The 21,935-nt window shown below is 43.4% G+C and overlaps 2 protein-coding genes and 1 long non-coding RNA gene across 11 annotated transcripts in view; 2 read left to right on the top strand and 1 right to left on the bottom strand.

Moving 5' to 3' along the window:
* Positions 1-727: 727 nt before the first annotated feature.
* On the bottom strand, positions 728-17,908 carry LOC110124229 (uncharacterized). Its single transcript, XR_002309723.2, has 3 exons — positions 17,792-17,908; positions 1,547-1,746; positions 728-815 (listed from the first exon to the last, which is right to left on the bottom strand). It is a non-coding gene; the product is annotated as an uncharacterized lncRNA (long non-coding RNA).
* Positions 16,981-18,370, top strand: LOC139036565 (uncharacterized). The gene is made up of 2 exons (XM_070472022.1): positions 16,981-17,384; positions 17,567-18,370. Exon 2 carries the CDS (start codon positions 17,685-17,687, stop codon positions 18,336-18,338), a length of 654 nt encoding a protein of 217 aa, XP_070328123.1. The 5' UTR covers positions 16,981-17,384; positions 17,567-17,684; the 3' UTR covers positions 18,339-18,370.
* The window catches only part of CREM (cAMP responsive element modulator), a 62,928-nt gene continuing 59,264 nt past the window's right edge, over positions 18,272-21,935 (top strand). For 4 of the 9 annotated variants that reach the window (XM_020872725.2, XM_070472012.1, XM_020872720.2 and 1 more), the window contains exon 1: positions 18,273-18,370. The gene's annotated coding sequence lies outside the window, so the exon portion shown is untranslated. Of the gene's footprint in view, positions 18,371-21,935 lie in introns of all 9 variants that reach the window. The other 5 variants (XM_020872724.2, XM_070472013.1, XM_020872716.2 and 2 more) reach the window with 3 other exon arrangements.

The following is a 21,935-nucleotide window of genomic DNA, read 5'->3' as shown; positions in this document are numbered from 1 at the left end:
AAGAAATGTGGTCCATCCCATTCTAGGAGAAAGGGATCAAAGAAGCAGAGCAAATCAAATATGGCAGTCTGGAAGGAAGGAAGGCAGCTAATTTTGTGAAAGAGTAAATGGCAAAGCATCACCAACTCAATGGACATGAGTTTGAGCAAACTCCAGGAGATAGTGCATGGGGTCGCAAAGAGTCGGACACGACTTAGTGACTGAACAACAGCCACAACAAATGGCAAAGACACAATCTCTGAGCGAGAGAAGGAGGTCAATTCATAAAGTCAAATTGTGCAGAGTGGGTCCTAAGTGCTTCATCTGCTCAACACCAATGTTGAAGATAAGAACTGTGCACCATTATGCAACTGGATTTCTAAAGCAGCATATTTATTAATAGGTAGGGCAAGGTCATGTCCACTCTTTGTGACTCCATGGACTGTAGCCCACCAGATCTTCTGTGTATGGAATTCTCCAGGCAAGAATACTGGAGTGGGTAGCCATTCCCTTCTCTAGGGGATCCTCCCAATCCTCCCAGGATCGAACTCTGGTCTCCCACATTGCAGGCAGATTCTTTACAGTCTGAGCCACCAGGGAACCCCATGGCAAGGATAAGAGCCAGTAAATAGAGTGCAAGTCAAATAAGGAAACAAAAAAAAGAATTTGACCCTTTTAACCTTAAAGTTTGCTTGTCTAGATCTCTATGGATGAACAAATAAGACCAATATACTAAGAACTACATGATGGTTTAATGTTTAATAAAAATATTCATGTATCACAACAACTTATAAAAAAAAGTCAGCAACTGCTTGCTTCCCAAAAGATGTATTATGCTAGTAAAAAAAACAAAAGAGAGAGAGAGAGAAAGTGACATTCACATAGTCATACAATGTGTAAGTAGTCTTAGAAATTAGCATGTGTAGCCTCTACTATTCTTAACAAATACCCACTTTGTAACCTGGATCCTCATCATATTTTCCTTATGACTGTTTAGGAAGATAGGAAAGATGAGAAGCCTGACTCTTTGCACTGTTTTACACTGTTTTCATTTAATTTTAAATTATCATGCAGTAACATTGATTAGGGGAGAGATATACATTTTTTTTTTTACCAATTTGAACACTGTTTAAAGACTTTTTGATGTGGAGCATTATTAAAGTCTTTATTGAATTTGTTACTATATTGCATCTGTTGTCTGTTTTGTTTTTTGTTATGTTTTGATTTTCCTAAGGCATGTGAGATTTAGCTCCCCAACCAGGGATTGAGCCTGCACTCGCCTTCACTGGAAGCCAAAGTCTTAGCCACTGAACCACCAGGGAAGTCCCTAACAACACTGTTTAGATCTGTGGCGCCGCCACCACCATGGGATTCAAAAGAGCTCCATCACCCTGACAAGCTCTCTCTCACTACTCGTTTATATCACTCTACTTTCCATGTCATCCTGGGTTCTCATCCAAGTTCTTTCTCATGTATGTTTTCCTCCAATTTACCTAGTCTTTTCTGACCAGTTGATCCCATAAAAGAACAGGGGAGCAGGACAATGGCTATATGCGTAAATGGGTACCTGGTGGACCCGGGAGAAGGAGGAGGAGGAGAAAATGAGAGGAGAGGTCTCCTGGGTGGAAGGGAAGCAGAGAGTGTATTTACAACACAGTGTTCAGTCTTCCATCTGAGCAGCTCTCATAACCTTCAAGGAAGTCTCAGGTCTCTCATCCACAAAAACCAGGAGTTGGAGAAGTTAGACTCGTTTGAGAGATACAATACCTGGAAGTCAAGATAAGTGACATATAACCTTATGTGAGTTTAAAGTGTACAACCTGTCATTTTGATACACTTGCATGTTGTGAAATGGTTATCACCATAGCTTGGCTAACACCTCCATCAACTCACAAAGTTACCATTTCCTTTTTGTAGTGAGAACATTTAAGATCTACTGTCTTAGCAACTTTTGATATATAGGACAGTAGTGTTAACTATAATCACCATGCTGTGCATTAGATCCCCAGAACATATTCATCTTATAACTGGAAGTATGACCCTCTGACCAATAGCTCCCCATTTCCCCACCCCATAGCCCCTGGGAACTACCACTTGACTATCAGATGTTTTAAATTCCACATGTTAAGTGAGAATACACAATATTTCTTTCTCTATTATTTTATTTGTTTCATCCAAGTTGTCATGAATGGCAGGATTTCCTTCTTTCTCATGGAAATGTTACCAAAAGCTCAGCATCTCTGTATAACAGTGCTGAATCAAATCCCAGGGATAGAATTTTGGGTGAAGAAGAAAAGGACAACTTCATAGCTTTCCAGGCAAAGGAAGACACACTGGTCTTCAGCCTCAAAAAACTGCATATCCACCCTAAAGAATTTGATGAGGGTTTTTAAAATAGTGGGCCAAAGGTGGGGTCTGACAAGATCAGGATGTGAGCAGACCTCTGTTCTTGTTGGTTTTTCAGTCATGTCAGTTTTTGCAACCCCATGGACTGCAGCATGCCAGGCTTCCCTGTCCTTTACCATCTCCCAGAGTTTGCTCAAACTCATGTCCATCGAATCATTGATGCCATCCAACCATCTCATCCTCTGTCATCCCCTTCTCTTCCTGCCTTCAATCTTTCCCAGCATCAGGGTCTTTTCCAACGAGTTGGCTCTTCACATCAAGTAGTTTCAGCTTCATCATCTGTCCTTCCAGTGAATATTCAGGGTTTCTTTCTTTTAGGATTGACTACTGTGATCTCCCTGCAGTCCAAGGGACTCTCAAGAGTCTTCAGCACCACAGTTCCAAAGTGTCTCCTTGCACTCCCTTAATCTCGTCTCAGGTGGTCCCTCTCCTAATCCTGATAAGCTTCTCTGGTCCCTTTAAGCTGCCTCAGGTGATTTCATGGCTGCTCCTACTTGATTAGCAACTGTTCCTATCCATCCTTTGGAAGTCAGGGGAGGAGTCTTGCCTACAAGAAATGGGAGACAGAAAAAAAAAAAGAAAGAAAGAAAGAAATGGGAGACAGAAAGGCCCCAATCCTTGGGAACTCCACAGGGTCTTGCTTGGTTTCAGAGACTTGGCAATATTCTCATCTCCTCCAGTAAGTCTCCCCTTCTAGGTCTATTGAAGCTCCTCACCTTTGAGCTTTCATAGCTTTAATAATTGTGACGTGCAACACAACACAAATGGTTGTATTGGTCAGTCTTCTGAATCTGAATGATGAGCACGCTTGGGAGAATGATGGTGAATAGTCACAGACTCGCCATAGTGCCAGGACAATTCTGAGGTCATTATGAAAGTGAAAGTCGCTCCGTTGTGTCCAACTCTTTGTGACCCTGTGGATTGTATAGTCCATGGAATTCTCCAGGCCAGAATACTGAAGTGGGTAGCCTTTTCCTTCTCCAGGGGATCTTCCCAACCCAGGAATTGAACTCAGGTCTCCCACATTGCAGGTGGATTCTTTACCAACTGAGCTATCAGGGAAGCCCCATTATGGAAGTTTATAAATACTTATGGTTAACTGCTAAGTATAATCACTTTTTTATTGACTGGTTCCCCAACCAGGATAGAAGCAACACCCCCTGCAGTGGAAGCACCTTGGGCTGATGGGAAGTCACCTGCAGGCAGCATCTTTTTTATTTACAAATATGTTGTTTATTCATTAATTTAACTAAACAAGTATCAAGAGAGTCTATTTTTTCTTGGACCTTATTCTAGACTCTGAGATACCAGAGAAAATCATACAGTTACTGCACCTAGGAACCTACTATTGACTTTGTTGTTTAGTCTCAAAGTCTTGTCTGACTCTTTTGTGGCCCAATGGACTGTAGCCCGCCAGGCTCCTTCATCCATGGGATTCCCCAGGCAAGAATACTGGAGGGATCTTCCCAACCCAGGGATTGAACCCGTATCTCCTGCATTGGCAGGAGAGGTCTTCACCACTGAGCCACAAGGGAAGCAAAGCAATTGACTTAATACAAATATTTCTCACTATTCAACCTCATGATAGATGGGAGAAGGATGGGAGAGATATCCAAGAAGGGGATATAGGTACACATATAGCTGATTCACTTCATGTATAGCAGAAACCAACACAAAAGCAACCTGGGCTTCCCTGTTAGCACAGTGGATAGGAATCCAGCTACCAATGCATATTTGTTCCCTGGTCCAGGAAGATTCCACATGCCGTGGAGCAAAGACCCGTGCTAAGTCACTTCAGTCATGTCCAACGCTTTGCCACCCTATAGACTGTAGCCCGCCAGGCTGCTCTGTCCATGGGATTCTCCAGGCAAGGATATTGGAGTGAGTAAATAAATAAATATAGCTGTGTGCACATGCCAAAAAAAGTTTTTTAAAGAAATATATACAGTCCTGTGGGACTGCAGTGCAAACCCTGCTGGCCTCCAGACAAGCTGATCTTGAGGTGTCCCCATGGTAAATTTGCAAAATTTGGGGCTCCAGAGGAATGTATGTACTTCTTTCTGGGAGACGTTGGTGAGCTGCAGGGAGGCCAAGGGAGCACGCACAGATGACCTCTGTCCCCTGAGAGCACCGCTGGAGTCTCTAGACGTGTGGTAAACCTGAAGCCTGCCCCTCAGGCTGAAGTAAATAATAAAAGACAGGACCAGTAAATAGGCCTTTTTCATGAGAAGACTGTGGGCACTTTTCAGCATGCTGCCCTGGGAGTGGCAGCATGACCACCATGAGACACCCCCCAACAGGCCTTTGCCCCACTGGCAGATGATTTACAATAAGCAAATGAATCTCCTTCTCATGGGGTCTAGACACTTTTCACATTGCTGCTTTTGCACTGCGTCCTGAGGTGAATAAGTTTGCACTTGAGCCATTTAAGAGCGGGGCTCTCAGCTCCCTCCAGCCTTTTGGGTCTCCTGGAGGTAAGCCCCACTGGTCTTCTAAGCCAGATGTTCTGGGGGCTCATTTCTTTGGTACTGGTCCCAATGGCTGTGGTGACTGCTGTGGGGTGTGAACCCCTTGCTTCCTAGGGAAAAGCTCCGTAGTTGTGATTGTGGGTCACCACGCTGTGGGTGGAGTATTTCTCTTCCCCACCTCTGTGTGGCCCTTTTATCCTTTGTTGTGCAGAAACCGCTCAGCTAGTTTCCAGACCTTTTTCAGAGGGAATGGTTCCACAAGCAGCTGGGGGTTTGGTGTGTCTGTGGGAGGAGGTGAGTTCAGGGTCTTCCTACACCACCATGTTGAACTGCCTCTTCAATTCTATTTTTAAAAATTGAAAGCACAAATTGTTTAAAAATTTGTGGGAAGAGAAAGAGAAAATTGAAATACTAGGTCTCTGAGCCTAATGCCTTTTACTAATTAAGATAATTATTTTTCACCTTTAGTGATGTGTGTGGTGTCAGTCACTAAGTCATTTCCAGCTCTTTGTGACTCCAGGGACTATAGCCCACCAGGCTTCTCTGTCCTTGGGGTTTCCAGGCAATACTGGAGTGGGTTGCTATTTCATTCTCCAGGGCATCTTCCCAACTCAGGGATTGAACCTGCATCTCCTGCATTGCAGGTGGATTTTTAACCACTGAGCTAGTGGTGAACTCTTTGTGACCCCATGGACTATACAGTCCATGGAATTCTCCAGGCCAGAATACTGGAGTGGGTAGCCTTTCCCTTCTCCAGGGGATCTTCCCAACCTAGGGATTGAACCCAGGTCTCCCACATTGCAGGCAGATTCTTAAATCCAGCATACAAAGACTAGACTAGACTAGACTAGAAGAATCCTAAGTCTACTTCCATGTTCCACATTTTACAATTCTATGTATAGGCTTTACCTATCAGTGCTAGGAAAGAATATATAAATGATAAAGGTGATGATTGATAGCTGGAAAGAAAGACAACTTAAACTATAGCAATTGATCTTAAAATAAGACATTTTTCAAGCAGTTTAAAATGTGTTTGAAATATATATAAATATATACATATACATTAAAAAGATGGGAATACCAGATCACCTTACCTGCCTCCTGAGAAACCTGTATGCAGGTCAAGAAACAACAGTTAGAACTGGACATGGAGAAATGGACTGGTTCAAAACTGGGAAAGGAGTAGGACAAGGCTATATGTTGTCACCCTGCTTATTTAACTTATGTGCAGAGTACATCATGTGGAATGCCAGGCTGGATGAATCACATGCTGGAATCAAGATTGCCAGGAGAAATACCAACAGCCTCTCATGTGCAGATGGCACCACTCTAACAGCAGAAAGTGAAGAGGAACTACAGAGCCCCTTGATGAAGGCGGAAGAGGAGAGTGAAAAAGCTGGCTTAAAACTCAACATTCAAAAAACTAAGATTATTTAAAAAAAAAAAAAACTAAGATTATGGCATCTAGTCCCACCACTTCATGGCAAATAGAAAAGGAAAAAGTGGAAAGTGATAGATTTTATTTTCTTGGGCTCCAAAAATCACTGTGGATGGTGACTGCAGCCATGAAGCTAAAAGACACTTGCTGTGCTGAATAAAAGTGGCCAGAGTGGGCATCCTTATCTTATTCCTGATACAGGAAATGCTTTCAGCTTTTCAACATTGAGTATAATGTTAGCTGTGGGTTTGTCATATGTGGCCTTTATTATGTTGACATGTGTTCCCTCTGTGCCCACTCTCTGCAGAATTTCTGTCATAAATGGATGTTGAGCAGCTGCTTTTGACACTGGTAGGAGCAGAGCTAGTGTTCAGTTTATTGCTCTAATTCTAGCACACCAAACAGAACGGTCTCTAACTAGAGGGAGTAGACATAATAGAGCACACGAAACAGGAGATCTGTTTTGTAGCTGTAGCATCACATTTAAAGTCATTTAAATGTCTGTGCCTCGGGACTTCCCTGGTAGTAGTCCAGTGGTTGAGCGTCCGCTTGCCAATGCAGGGGGACACAGGTTCAATCCCTGGTTGGGGAACTATGATCCCACATGCTGTGGGGCAGCTAAGCCCGTGTACCACAACGACTGAACCTGTGCCCCCTAGAGCCTGTGCTCCACAAGAGAAGCCACGGCAGTGGTAAGCCAGTGCACCACGGGGAAGAGAAGCCCCTGCTCACTGCAACCAGAGGAAAGCCTGCACAGCAGTGAAGACCCAGCACAGCCAAAAGTAAATAAACAAATGAATAAAATTAAAAAAAAATAAATATCTGTGCCTCCGTGATAAAATAAGAAACTTGAACTAGGTGATCTTCAACGTTATTTCCATTCCAAATTGTTGAAATTCCATAAATGCTACCTTTTAAGGGAAACAGCTAGTTATAAAATCAGTAGGGAAAGCTCTATAACTTGATATTTTCTTCATTTGAAGCCTAATCAGTTGGATTTTTGCAAATCCTCTAAGCCAAAGACCAATGAGCCTTCCAGGTAGTCCCACCCAAAATCTACTTGACTCAAAATGTGTTCATTCAGCTTCTTGGATCTAATATTGACCTCAGATTCTATCCTCCATTCATCCTTCCCCCTCTATACTTAATCTAAATTTTCACAATAAAATGTAACCTCACCAGATCCAGGATTTGAGAGGTTGTCCTTAAGAAAAAGAATATAAAATTGCAAATAAATATATTAGGACTCCACAGAGTGCCTTGGAAAGGAAATTAAAGCTGCATTAACTTTATGGTGAATCATTTCTGTCTCTGACATCTGGAAGAGTTCAAATACAGCTTATTAGCTGTACAAAAACAATGTTACTATGAGACACATACACACTTAACAACACACACACACACACATATACAGAAGATGGTGCAAGACATTTCTTTTCACATTGAGCTTAGCATCTTGACTTTTGGTCTCTCTTTTCTCTTTTCTCTCCTGCCCTCTGCCTTCTCAGTCTTTTTTTTTTTCCCAGTCTTTTTGACTCTCATTTTTCTTGGTTGCTTAGAAACTTGGTGTGGTCGGAAAAAGGGACTGCTGGCCCTCTTTTCTGGTTCTTAGTTGTGTTAAAGATAGATGAAATTTTAGGAAAGCATAGTAATGTGCAAATACTAGGTGCTCAATTAATGTCAAGTTAATTCAATTTATGGGCTTTCCCAGCTAGCTCAGTGGTAAAGAATCTGCCTGCTGATGCAAGAGACATGGGTTTGATCCCTGGGTCAAGAAGTTCCCCTGCAGAAGGAAACAGCAACCCATTCCAATATCCTTGCCTGGGAAATCCCATGGACAGAGGAGCCTGGCAGACTACAGTCCACGGGGTCCCAGAAGAGCTGGACGTGACTTAGCGGTTAAATAACAACAATTCAATTTATAGGTCAAGGCAAAAACTGCTACAATATTGTAAAGTAAAAAATTAGCCTCCATTTAAAATAAATAAATAAATAAAAAAAAAAGGAACTCACAACGAACAGAAGAAAGACATCAGAATTGTATCACCTGAGAGCCTCGATTCTTGCTAACAACCCTGTCTACTTTGTTGATCTTGCAGTGGTTCAATTTTAGCTAGAATCACTTAGGGAACCTTTTAAAAGATTCCTCCCAGATCGCAACTCAGAGTAAATAAATAAAAATCTCTGGAAAAAAAGTTATAGGTCAATGCAGAATAAAGATACTTAAAGACATATTCAAGGTCCAGAAATGAAACAAATAGCATGACATTCAACAAGGGTTAAATATGATGGCCTGGATTTGGGTTCCCCCCAAAATTAAATAATTATATACAATAAAGGGAGTACAGTTAATGTTAGTTACACGTTTAATGAAAAGCAATGAATCTGGCTCCTGCAAGAAGCAGCCTTCTTAAATTAAAAAAAAAAAATCAATAAACACTATAAGAAAAAAAATTTTCACACACAAAATATGTGACAATGTATTTTATATGTAAAATACAAAGACAGAGTTATGAAATATAAAGTTATAAAAATTTAAAATAAAATTTTAGCTTATAAAATATAAAGAGTTATGAAAGATGAGAAAAAATATATCCTCAACAATTACTGAAACAAAGAATTAATGAGAAGACTGGAGGCTAAATCAAAAAATGTGTGGGTAGGACCCTGTATACTATGACAAGAAGTTTAGAGTTCATTCTAACCACGTGGGAAATCTTTGGAGGTTTTTGAGCATGGGTTTTTAACCACGGGTTTTTTAACCACGAGGTTTTTAACCACAGGCTTCCCAGGTGGCGCTAGTGGAAAAGAATCTGCCTGCCAATGCAGGATACTTAAGAGATGTAGGTTTGATCCCTGAGTCAGGAAGATTCCCTGGAGGAGGGCATGGTAACCAACTCCAGTATTCTTGCCTGGAAAATCCCATGGACAGAGGAGCCGGGAGTCTGTGGTACATAGAGTCGCAAAGAGATGGACACAATGAAGCGACAGCACACATGCATAGGTAACAATAAGCAAATGAAAATTTGCTGGGCTATAGGAGGATGTATTGGTTTTCTAGGGCCGCCACAACAAAAACACAATGCGCTGGGTTCCCTTAAACAACAGAAGTTTGTTTCCTCACAGTTTCAGAGGCCAGAAGTCCAAGATCAAGGAGCCAGGAGGTAGGTTTCCTCTGAAGGCTATAAGAGGAGGAACGGTCGCAGGGCCTCTCCTTGACTTGCACCTGGCTTCCTTTCTCTCCACATGTCCACCCCTCTGTGCACACTGCTGGGATCTCTTTTCTCTTATGAGAAAACCAGTCATATGGGAATAGGTCCCCACGCTAATGGCCTCATTTTAACTTAATTACCTCTTTGAAGACCTTAGCTCCAAATAGGATTACATTCAGATGTTATGGGGACGTACAAATTTGAGTAGGGAGACCCAATTCAGTCTGTGTAACATGGTAAAGAATGGAAATAGAGAGACCAGTTAGGATATTTCTGCAGCGTTTCAGCAAAAGATACTAGTGTTTTGGATTAGGGTTTTGAGCATAGAAGATAGAAGTGGATGGATTAGGGAATTATTTTAGAGGTAGCATGAATGGATTTGCCACTTGTTTTTTTTTTTTGGACCACATTCATGCTGCTTGCAGGGTCTTAGTTCCCAAACTAAGATCAAACCCAGGCACCCTCCCCCACCCATAGTAGAAGTGCAGAGTCTTATCCACTGTTGCTGCTAAGTCGCTTCAGTCATGTCGGACTCTGTGTGACCCCATAGACAGCAGCCCACCAGGCTCTGCCGTCCCTGGGATTCTCCAGTCAAGAACACTGGAGTGGGTTGCCATTTCCTTCTCCAATGTATGAAAGGGAAAACTGAAAGGGAAGTCACTTCAGTCGTGTCCGACTCTTAGGGACCCCGTGGACTGCAGCCCACCAGGCTCCTCCATCCAGGGATTTTCCAGGCAAGAGTACTGGAGTTGGGTGCCATTGCCTTCTCCTCTTATCCACTGGATACCAGGAAATTCCCAAGTTTGCCATTTCTAAGCGAGAGAAAGAAAAGTCTCAAGATTATCAGATTTTTGGTCTAAGCAATGAGGCTGTGTGTGCTGAGATAAAGAAGATTCTTTCCCTTAGACTATATTGCTCTCCTGAGCCAGGTTGAGGTGATTCTGTTTACATTAAAAAGGGTGGATTGTAACCCACCAGGCTCCTCTGTCCATGGGATTTTCCAGGCAAAAATACCTAGAATATGGCAAAAAAAAGACTTTGGAACTTGATTTCTTTTTCACAGTCTCCTAACCATAAATAAAGGAAATTTTAACAGCCTGGTCGGTAAACTCTGAAATTATTATTCTTCTGGAAGAAAAGCCATGAGAAAAATCTTTGTTCTCCAGGCAAAGATTTCCTAGGTATGACACTGAAGGCTTGATTCACAAAATAGCAAATTAATTGATTGGATTTCTTCATCAAAGCTTAAAACTTCTCTTCAAAGCCCATTATTAGGAAAATAAAGAGACAAGCTGAGACAGGGAGGAAATACTTGCAAAGCACGTACGTAATAAGGACTTCTATTGGAATGTGTAAATAATTCTCAGAGACAAATGTTATAAAAAAAAATTAAAATAAACAAAGCCCCTTCACATATGATATAGAGAAGGAAAATGAGCACATGAAAAGTTACTCAACTTAACATCCTTAGTCATTAGAGGAGTTGCAAACTAAAGTGACGAGATACCTCTGCACAGCTGCAGAATGGCTAATTGTGACATAATAAGAAATGTGTATTTAGGAGCTTCCTTGGCAATCCAGTGGTTAAGACTCCATGCTTCCATTGGAGGGGGCATGGGTTCCATCCCTAGTCGGGAAACTTAAGATACTTCATGCTGCATGGCACAGTCAAAAAAGAAAAAAAAGAAATATACGTTTGGTCACTGCCCCTGATTCCTGACACAAAGTTCCAATGGGTCCCTTGGAATTTCCTGAGTGACAGAAGCATCTTCGGTGGCGTCTGGATGGCTTCAGGATGGAGGCTGGTCTCCAGGAAAACAAAGCCAGGATTTGAAGCTTGGAACTTCAAGCTTACAGTGAGGGAAGGGAGCTGACGTTCACCTGCACAATGCAGTCTCCATAAAAATCTTTAAACTGTGAGGTTCTGAGAGTTTCCAGGTTGGTAAACACATCCTTGTGTTGGGCCTGGTAGGGTGGTTCAGTTTAGCCACTCAGTCATGTTCAAATCTTAGCAACCCCATGAACTGCAGCACACCAGGCCTCCCTGTCCATCACCAACTCCCAGAGTTCACCCAAACTCATGTCCATTGAGTCCGTGATGCCATCCAACCACCTCATCCTCTGTCGTCCCCTTCTTCTCCTGCCTCCAATCTTTCCCAGCCTTAGAGTCTTTTCACATGAGCCAGCTCTTCACATGAGGTGGCCAAAGTACTGGAGTTTCAGCTTCAACATCAGTCCTTCCAATGAACATCCAGGACTGATCTCCCTTAGGATGGGCTGGTTGGATCTCCTTGCAGTCCAAGGGACTCTCAAGAGTCTTCTCCAACACCACAGTTCAAAAGCATCAATTCTTTGGCACTCAGCTTTCTTTATAGTCCAACTCTCACATCCATACATGACTACTGGAAAAACCATAGCCTTGACTAGATGGACCTTTACTGACAAAGTAATGCCTCTGCTTTTTAATATGCTATCTAGGTTGGCCATAACTTTCCTTCCAAGGAGTAGGTGTCTTTTAATTTCATGGCTGCAATCACCATCTGCAGTGATTCTGGAGCCCAGAAAAATAAAGTCAGCCACTGTTTCCCCATCTATTTCCCATGAAGTGATGGGACCAGATGCCATGATCTTAGTTTTCTGAATGTTGAGATTTAAGCCAACTTTTTCACTCTCCTCCTTCACTTTCATCAAGAGGCTCTTTAGTTCCTCTTCATTTCTGCCATAAGGGTGGTGTCATCTGCATATCTGAGGTTATTGATATTTCTCCCGGCAATCTTGATTCCAGCTTGTGCTTCTTCCAGCCCAGCGTTTCTCTCTCTTTTTTTTATTAGCTGGAGGCTAATTACTTTACAATATTGTAGTGGTTTTTGTCATACATTGACATGAATCACCCATGGATATACATGTATTCCCCATCCCGATCCCCCCTCCCACCTCCCTCTCCACCCGATCCCTCTGGGTCTTCCCAGTGCACCAGGTCCGAGCACTTGTCTCATGCATCCAACCTGGAGCCCAGCGTTTCTCATGATGTACTCTGCAAATAAGTTAAGTAAACGGTGACAACATACAGCCTTGATGTACTCCTTTTCCCATAAGGAACCAGTCTGTTGTTCCATGTCCAGTTCTAATGGTTGCTTCCTGACCTGCATACAGATTTCTCAAGAGGCAGGTCAGGTGGTCTGGTATTCCCATCTCTTTCAGAATTTTCCACAGTTTATTGTGCACTACACAGTCAAAAGGCTTTGGCATAGTCAATAAAGCAGAAACAGATGTTTTTCTGGAACTCTCTTGCTCTTTCAATGATCCAGCAGATGTTGGCAATTTGATCTCTGGTTCCTCTGCCTTTTCTAAAACCAGCTTGAACATGTGGAAGTTCATGTTTCATGTATTGCTGAAGCCTGGCTTGGAGAATTTTGAGCATTGATTTACTAGCCTGTGAGATGAGGGCAATTGTGCAGTAGTTTGAGCATTCTTTGGCATTGCCTTTCTCTGGGATTGGAATTAAAACTGACCTTTTCCATTCCTGTGACCACTGCTGAGCTTTCCAAATTTGCTGATATATTGAGTGCAGCACTTTCACAGCATCATCATTCAGAATTTGAAACAGGAATTCCATCACCTCCACTAACTTTGTTTGTAGTGATGCTTCCTAAGGCCCACTTGAGTTGACATTCCAGGATGTCTGGTTCTAGGTGAGTGAGCACACCATTGTGATTATCTGGGTCATGAAGATCTTTTTTGTACAGTTATTTTGTGTATTCTTTCCACATCTTCTTAATATCTTCTGAGTCTGTTAGGTCCATACCATTTCTGTCCTTTATTGAGCCCATCTTTGCATGACATATTCCCTTGGTATCTCTAATTTTCTTGAAGAGATCTCTAGTCTTTCCCATTCTATTGTTTTCCTCTATTTCTTTGCATTGATTGCTGAGGAAGGCTTTCTTATCTCTCCTTGCTATTCTTTGGAACTCTGAATTCAAATGGGAATATCTTTCCTTTTCTCCTTTGCCTTTCGCCTCTCTTTGTTTCACAGCTATTTGTAAGGCCTCCTCAGGCAGCCATTTTGCTTTTTTGCATTTCTTTTTCTTGGGGATGGTCTTGATTCCTGTCTCCTGTACAATGTCACGAACCTCTGTCCATAGTTCATCAGGCACTCTATCAGATCTAGTCCCTTAAATCTATTTCTCACTTCCACTGTATAATCATAAGGGATTTGATTTAGGTCATACCTGAATGGTCTATTGGTTTTCCCCACTTTCTTCAATTTAAGTCTGAATTTGGCAATAAGAAGTTCATGATCTGAGCCACAGCCAGCTCCGGGTTTTGTTTTTGCTGACTGTATAGAGCTTCTCCATCTCTGGCTGCAAAGAAAATAATCAATCTGATTTCTATGTTGACCATCTGGTGATGTCCATGCATAGAGTCTTCTCTTGTGTTGGTGGAAGAGGGTGTTTGCCATGACCAGTGCGTTCTCTTGGCAAAACTCTATTAGCCTTTGCCCTGCTTCATTCTGGCATACCCCAGCTCCAAGGGACAGAAGAAGCTCCTGCACTGGGACCCTTCCAGACCTATGTGTCTCTTCATCTAGCTACTCATCTGTATGCTTTATTATTTTTTTAATTTTTAAAATTTATTTAGTTATGGCTGTGCTATGTCTTCACTGCTGTGAGGGCTCTTCTCTAGTTGCGACGAGTGGGGGCTACTCGCTAGTTGTAGTGTGCTGGCTTCTCACTACAGTGGCTTCACTTGCCGTGGAGCACAGGGTCTAGGGTGTGTAGGCTTCTGTACTTGCAGCTCCCGGGCTCTAGATCACAGGTTCAGTAGTTGTGGCGCCCAGGCCCAGTTGCTCTGAGGCATGTGGGATCCTCCTGGATCAGAGATTGAACTCATGTTTCCGGCATTGGCAGGTGGATTCTTACTCACACAAAAAAACCTGATATCATAGGGATTGCAGGCATCTTCAAGCTATTGCATTTTGTAAGGTTTCTTTTATCATTTAAATGAATGTTTCCAAATTCTGCATGATTACAACAAAGTTTCAGAAGTCCCCAAATGAACCTTCACTCAGCCAGACTTGGTAACTGGTACTGAATTATAAGTAGTGCCTCAGTGTGGGATGGCTGGGTTTCCAGTCATAGTGTTCTAGTCTGTATTACAAAAATGTTACATTTTAATTTAGGAAAATCAAATATCCACATGATGGCACTATAACCTACAAAATAAGAGGCTGTCAGTTTATGAAGATCAAGGGCTTCCCAGGTGGCATTAGTGGTAAAAGAATCTGCCTGCCAATGCAGCAGACCAAGAGACCCAGGTTTGATTCCTGGTCAGGAAGATCTCCTGGAGAAGGAAATGGCAACCCTCTCCAGTATGCTTACCTGGAAAAATTCCATGGACAGACGAGCTTGGCGGGCTGTAGTCCATGGGGTGCAAAAGAGTCAGACACAACTTAGTACTTGTCAGTAGCAGCAAGGCCCTGGTAAATTCTAGTTGCTGTTTAGTTGCTAAGTCGTGTCCTACCTTTGTGACCCCATGGTCTGCAGCACACGAGGCTTCCCTATCCCTCACTATCTCCTGAGTTTGCTCAAATTTATGTCCACTGAATCAGTGATGCCACCCAACCATCTTATCCTCTGTCCTCCCCTTCTCTTCCTGCCCTCAATCTTTCCCAGCATCAGGGTCTTTTCTAATGAATTGGCTCTTCTCATCAGGTGGCCAAAGTATTAGAGCTTCAGCTTCAGCATCAGTCCTTCCAATGAATATTCAGGACTGATTTCCTTTAGGATTGACTGGTTTGATCTGGATAAGAAGAACAAAAGCAGGTGAACAGCTATGTAAGAGCCTAATATGAAGATGCAACTGTATTGAGAGCTACTTAATGTGTTACCCATAATATCATTTCTCCCTATTATTGAATTAAGGAATAACTCAGAATTTATCAGGGAAGCTGCATTGGATAAGTAATTATATCATCATGTCTTTAAAGCCCATCTCCTTTGCCAGAATGTAAACTCCATGATGACATCTGTCATTATCACAATTCAAAAACATCAATTCTCCAGTGCTCAGCCTTCTTTATGGTCCAACTTTCACATTCACACATAATTACCAGAAAAACCATAGCTTTGACTATATGGACATTTGTCAGCAAAGTAATGTCTCTGTATTTTAATAAACTGTCTAGGTTTGTCATAGCCTTAAGTTTTTTAATTTTAAACTCTAGTTAAAATACTTTTTATTGATGGAGCATGCATATATATATATATATATATATATGGCATTTTAGAGACTTCCCTGGTGGTTAAGAATATGCCTTCCAATGCAGGGGACATGAGTTCCATCCCTGGTTGGGGAACTAAGATCCCACATGCCTCAGGGCAACTAAACCTGCATGCCATAACTACTGAGCTGGAGAGCCCTGAGGGAAACCAAAATTTCCCCATTTCACAATCCAGAGCCAATTCAGTCAATTAAATAGATCTTTTTTTTAAAAAATAAGGCATTTTATATACAAAATAATATGGATATCATTTCCCTTGTGTTTCACAGAAAGGCACTGGCTAATCTTTCATTTCAAGCGCATTTTTCACATGGTTCATTTGATAACAGGATCTTATTCTAGTCCTCATCTTTTTAGAAAAGTTATTAATCATCTTTAGCACATGGCCCTGATCTGGATAAGAAGAACAAAAGCAGGTGAACAGCTATGTAAGAGCCTAATATGAAGATGCAACTGTATTGAGAGCTACTTAATGTGTTACCCATAATATCATTTCTCCCTATTATTGAATTAAGGAATAACTCAGAAGTTATCAGGGAAGCTGCATTGGATAAGACAGATGTCATCATGGAGTTTACATTCTGGCAAGGGAGATGGGCTTTAAATACGTGATGATCCCAAAGAGTTGGTCACTACTTAGCAACTGAACAACAGGGATACAGGCTCTGTCTTGAGTTGTCACTGGAACCGGCTGCAAATTCTTTTCGGCCCCCTCTGACTCATATTTGCATTTGAAGCCCTCTGTCTGATGGATTCTATCTACAAAGAATGTATAGTTTGTTTTTAAAAATTTAGTGATAAACAAGTAGGTGGAGAACAATGTTTTGGGAAGGAGAGTGATCACAATTCCCCATAAATCACTGGAAGCTAAAGATCTATTCTTTCAGCACATGGTCAACCTTGAACAAAACAAAGGTTATGACTTTTCAGGTTTAGCATTCTGGTCTTTTTTCCTTCTCATTTCTTCTAATGGCTCTCTCTCTCTTTTTTTCTGAACTAAAATGAGCTTCATTGATTACTTAAGAATAAGTAACCTGTGCCAGCCTTACCTCAGCACACACAGAAACAGGACTTGGTTAACTTTTCTATTAGCTTTGTAATGTCCCTCAATTTTAACAGGAGGAGGAGACAGGCATCGATTATTGTCCTGGAAGAATTTCAAAGCTCAGCCAATGTGGAAAGGAGGACGTGAACTGGCCAGGTTATTACCGTCTCATCTCTGCTAGCAGACATTTACTGCTGACAGTAGGTCGGAATGGCCACAATCTAACATTGAACAGTTCAGGATTCTCCCCTTCTGGGATAACCGCACTGGGATCCTGCTGCTGCTGCTGCTGCTGCTAACTCACTTCAGTCGTGTCTGACTCTGTGCGACCCCATAGACGGCAGCCCACCAGGCTCCTCCGTCCCTGGGATTCTCCAGGCAAGAGTACTGGAGTGGGTTGCCATTGCCTTCTCCGCACTGGGATCCTACTATTTCTCAAAGCTGCCCTCCTCCACCAGCACTACGTGACTTATACTCTTATTTTCTTTACTCAGCAACTTTTCAAGTAGTGTCCTTGACGGCAGTTCTCGGTGTGACCCACTCCTGAGAACCTAAGGTCGGGCGTTGGGTCACCGTGTTATAACGGTTATAAGGGTTATAAGGGTTAACAGGGTTATAACCCTGTTATAAGGGTTCCTGGTATACAACAGGTGATCGTTTGATCGGCCGGGATCGCCCCTATTACTAGAAAACCTCGAGTTTCCAGCTAGACGAAAACGAAACTCTGCCCTCTTCCAGGCGGGGGTTTCGCTTGTTACCAAAAAGCCTTCCTGTCCTCCGTCAAATCACCAAATGAGGACGCCGGGACCCTGACAAGGTCGCCGAGGATCGGCGGCGGGCTGGGCCTCCGGGGCTCATGGCCTGCGGCGGCGGGGTGGTGTGCGTAGGATGCGCTCCCGGGCCTCGCCTGGCAGCTGGGGACAATCCAAAGGGAAGCCACTTAGGCACACACAACGGCAACACCTGGGTTAGCAGTTTCCAATGGACTGACTTCCGGGAGCAGGTGCCACCAGGAAACTTCCGGTTTCTTCTGCACCTCCTCGGAACCCGCCTACAACGCGGCCTTCTTCCCCGCCCAGCCTACTTCCTTCTCCCGGCCCCGCCCCTGGCCCCTCCTCCCCACTGTAGACCCCTCCTCCCCAGTTCAGACCCCTCCTCCCCACCTCAGACCCCTCCTCCCAATCCGCCCTCAGGCCCCGCCCCTCACCTCCCCCTCCCCGTTCCATTCAATTGTTGGATTGTCGGCGCTGCACTCCCACCGGCGGCCGGCAGGGGGCGGGGTTCGAGCGTGGATTTCCACGGCGTCCCCTGGGCAGGGACAGGCGCGGAGCGGGGCGGGCGGGTGGACGCGCGGACTCCAGGCCGCGAGCGGGCGGGCGGCTGCGACGCCGCGTTGGGTCGCGCTCGGCGGGGAGGCCGCGGCCGCATCAGCGCTGACGTGGGGCGACGTGGGCCGGCGGCTGTCCCGGTGGGGCTCGTCGTCCCACCTCCTCGCGTCCGTAAGCAGTGACGAGATCCGCTACGTAAATCGCTTCGCTGCGGGTAAGTGGCGCGCCGGCCGGCGGGACCCGCGGGGCCTGAGCCGGCGGCGCCGGAGCGGGGGCGGGGCGGGGCGGAGCGGGTAGCCGGGGGCCGTTTGCCCCGCGCTCCTCAAGGGCTTTTTCCGAGGGGCCGCCTCTCGGGTTCCTGAGAGGGGAGGGCAAGCGGGCGACGCGAATCGGTCGGCTTCGCTCGCTCGGTGGAGCCGCCGCCCCCGATCCTCGCGACCCGAGACTGACCGAGCGGTGCTTCTGGAAGGCACGCCACCTTCCTTCCCCGTGCCCCGCTGGCGCCAGGACCATCCAGCCCGGCGACCGCGGTCCCGACCGCGGACTCAAAGGGACGAGCGTCCTCGGACATCTTCACCGCTCTCCCCGCCGGACCCGGATCCCTAGTGTGAGCCGCTTCCCTCCCTGCGCGGCTCGAGCAGCGGCGGTCGGCCGGCCGGCCAGTGGGTGAGCGATGCCGCCCGGCGGAACCAGCTCGGCCCACACCGCTGGCCCCGTAACCGAGCGGCTCACCCAAGCGGCTTCCGAACACCTCTGGCTTCCCCGCCGCATTCGCCGGGCTCCTGGGAGTGCAGCCGCCCTCCCTGGAAATAAACACAAACCGAGATGCGCAGGGCTGGAAGTCCAAGCTGAAGACTGTGTTAGAAGACAGGAAGGTCGTTTTCTCTGGTTGTTCCCCTGTGGGTACCACATCTTTGGCCTAGTCTCCATGCTGCTTTTGAATAACAAGCTGCTTTCCCCTCATAAGTCACAGTCTTTGAATCTTTGAACTTAAAGGGAACTTTTTCCCACTCAGTTCAGTTCAGTCGCTCAGTCGTGTCCGACTCTTTGCAACCCCATGGACTGCAGCACGCCAGGCTTCCCTGTCCATCACCAACTCCCGGAGCCTACTCAAACTTATGTCCATCGTGTCGGTGATGCCATCCAGCCATCTCATCCTCTGTCCCCTTGTCCTCCCGCCTTCAATCTTTCCCAGCATCAGGGTCTTTTCCAGCGAGTCAGTTCTTCGCGTAAGGTGGCCAAAGTATTGTAGTTTCAGTTTCAGCATCATTCCTAACAATGAATATTCAAGACTGATTTCCTTTAGGATGAACTGCTTGGCTCTCCTTGCAGTCCAGGGGACTCTCAAGAGTCTTCTCCAACACCACAGTTCAAAAGCATCAATTCTTCGGTGCTCAGCTTTCCACTACAGAAAGGCAATCTGCAAACAGTGTGTTTTGGCCTTTTTATAAGAAGTAGTAAAAATACTGATGTCTAAAGAGCTACTTGGTGATCCAGACATAGTTTTTGAGAAGATATTTCAATGGGTTTGATCCTGGATAAGTAAACGTTGAGAGCATTGTCATGTTAAGTGATGGTAATGACACAGACATTTTTGGTGCATCTGTAAAATAGTTAAGAGTAACCTAATGCTTGCGCAGTGACTTGCTCTTCAATCTGGAGTTGCTTTGGTGAGTGTGAAGTTGTAATTACACGGATGTTTTGTGTACACATTTTGTAAGAGTGTATGAATAAATTTTTATTGAATGTGTAAACAAAGAGGAGCGCTTTAGTTTTTCTGTTTCCCTGTTGCCCCAGAAACTTTCCTGAAATCTGGTGAATTTAACAAATTACAGATTCCATAGACTAGTTTCCTACTGACGCAAATCATTGTATGATTAAAATATGAAGTCATGTTTAGAATTATGGACATTTTATGAATAGTAGGGAAGAGTTTCAGGTTAACATACAAAAGGAGTCCTGAGTGAATCTTTTATCAGTGTAAACATATATTCCTGATACTGTTTTCTCCACCATCGTGTTCTCTACAAGTTAATATTGGGCCAGTTCAACTGGGGAATGTGCTCAAATGTCTTGGCCTATTTAGATAAACTTTGAAAAATAAAACTGAACAATGCAAACACTTAACAACTGCACCGTTGATGTTTTGACATGCAATCAGTATTGGTCATTAAGTAAATAAACCTGAAATGTCATTGAATCCTGTTAACTGTTTCTACTTAATGGGACTGCTGTTGACCCATATAAAAGTCAACTTTGAGAAGAGTTAGGATCCTACATTGAATCCAGTTTCAATATTATCAGTACAGGTATATACATTGTAAAAATATAGATTTCAGGGGAAGTGTTTCTCATCCATTGTACATATGTAGATAACTTAGAAGAAACTAAGTTATACATTTTAAATAATTTTGTTAATTCCCTTTTAAAGCACACAAAGTATGTAAAATACTTTTTACCATGAGAATTGTACAATAAACAGTGCCCTGTTTTTAAATCTTTCATTCATGGGTTTTCTTTTAATGATGCTATAGGATATCCAGTAGAAAATAAGAATGAAGAGAATAACCTAAGGATGACATTACTGGGGATTTATCTTAATATTACTCATGAAGACAAGTTGAGTCTTACGGTATAATTCAGTTATAGCAAATTTTAAAAATATCTATTTTGCAAATCTCTTGACACCATCGCAGGAGCATTACAGGAAATTACTGGCAAGGTGCATGCAAAACAGTTTTGAAAAGAAGCATGGGCTGGTAAGGTTATTTGGAACTGTTTAAAATAACTGTCTCACTGGTGAGGAAGGATGCTTGCCTCCAAGAAAACCTTACTAGCAACTTTTTGTGAGGCTCTCCTGAAGTCTCTCTCCCCAAATGAGAAGCAAGTTCACGCACACTTTCTGAACAGTGAACAGGCCAATCAAATGTCAAAGTGAAATCCTGCTAAATTTTAACAGTGGGGTTCATGTGATTCTGATATTTTTACTTTTGAGGATTCCTGAAAATAAACTCAGTTTCTTAAAAGTTATCTTAGTGAACATTTTTGTTTTTGTTTTTGTTTAAACTCATCAGACTTAAAATTAGAACATCCTAAACTCAGAATGTCAAATGTTACAGAGTTTTGTTCACATTCTCAAACAGCTTCAATTTTTTTCGACTGGTAGCACAAAAATTATTTTTTCCACCTAGAAATGCTTAGTAATTTATAGCATAGCATTGATTATCATGAAAGTTTCCAGCTCTGGCATTGGGACAGCTATGTATCATGCATAAAGACACACTTGGGATGCTCTTTCATTTGTTAAAATTATCAGAGGAGTGAAGTTTAACTTATTTAGACTGTGTCTGCACTTGGACACTATGCAAGATAGGACCAAGCTGAGTATCACAACATTGAAATTCATTTCTATAAACTTTAGCTAATTCCAGTGTCTTACCTACTCTTTCCCTGATTTACTAGTTAGTGGTCAGTGCAGTTGTACTTTATATGTAGGTAAGTGTTTTGAAATATACCTAAAGTGCAGCAATGGAGCATGCTGTTGAAAAACTCTACAGTGATTATTAGTCAAACAATAACTTCCCCCAAAGATTGAAAGTTTTGTTTCCTTTCATGAATTGGGGCGCAGCAGGGAAGGGGGCCATGATTACTTGAATTTCATTTTTAAAGAGTTAATATTTCTTAAATAATAATAGGTATCTGAGGTGGCTCTGTGGTAAAGAATCTGCCTGCTAATGCAGGAGACATGGGTTCAGTCCCTGGGTTGAGAAGATCCCCTG

This window comes from Odocoileus virginianus, chromosome 9 (assembly GCF_023699985.2).
Source record: "Odocoileus virginianus isolate 20LAN1187 ecotype Illinois chromosome 9, Ovbor_1.2, whole genome shotgun sequence".
NCBI classification, from domain to species: domain Eukaryota; kingdom Metazoa; phylum Chordata; class Mammalia; order Artiodactyla; family Cervidae; genus Odocoileus; species Odocoileus virginianus.
Note: the sequence above shows the minus strand (reverse complement) of the source record. Positions and strands in the feature narration are given on the sequence as shown.

Excerpts from the sequence above, each read along its gene's own strand:
- LOC139036565 (XM_070472022.1), top strand. The coding sequence starts at position 17,685 with ATGGCCTGCGGCGGCGGGGTGGTGTGCGTAGGATGCGCTCCCGGGCCT.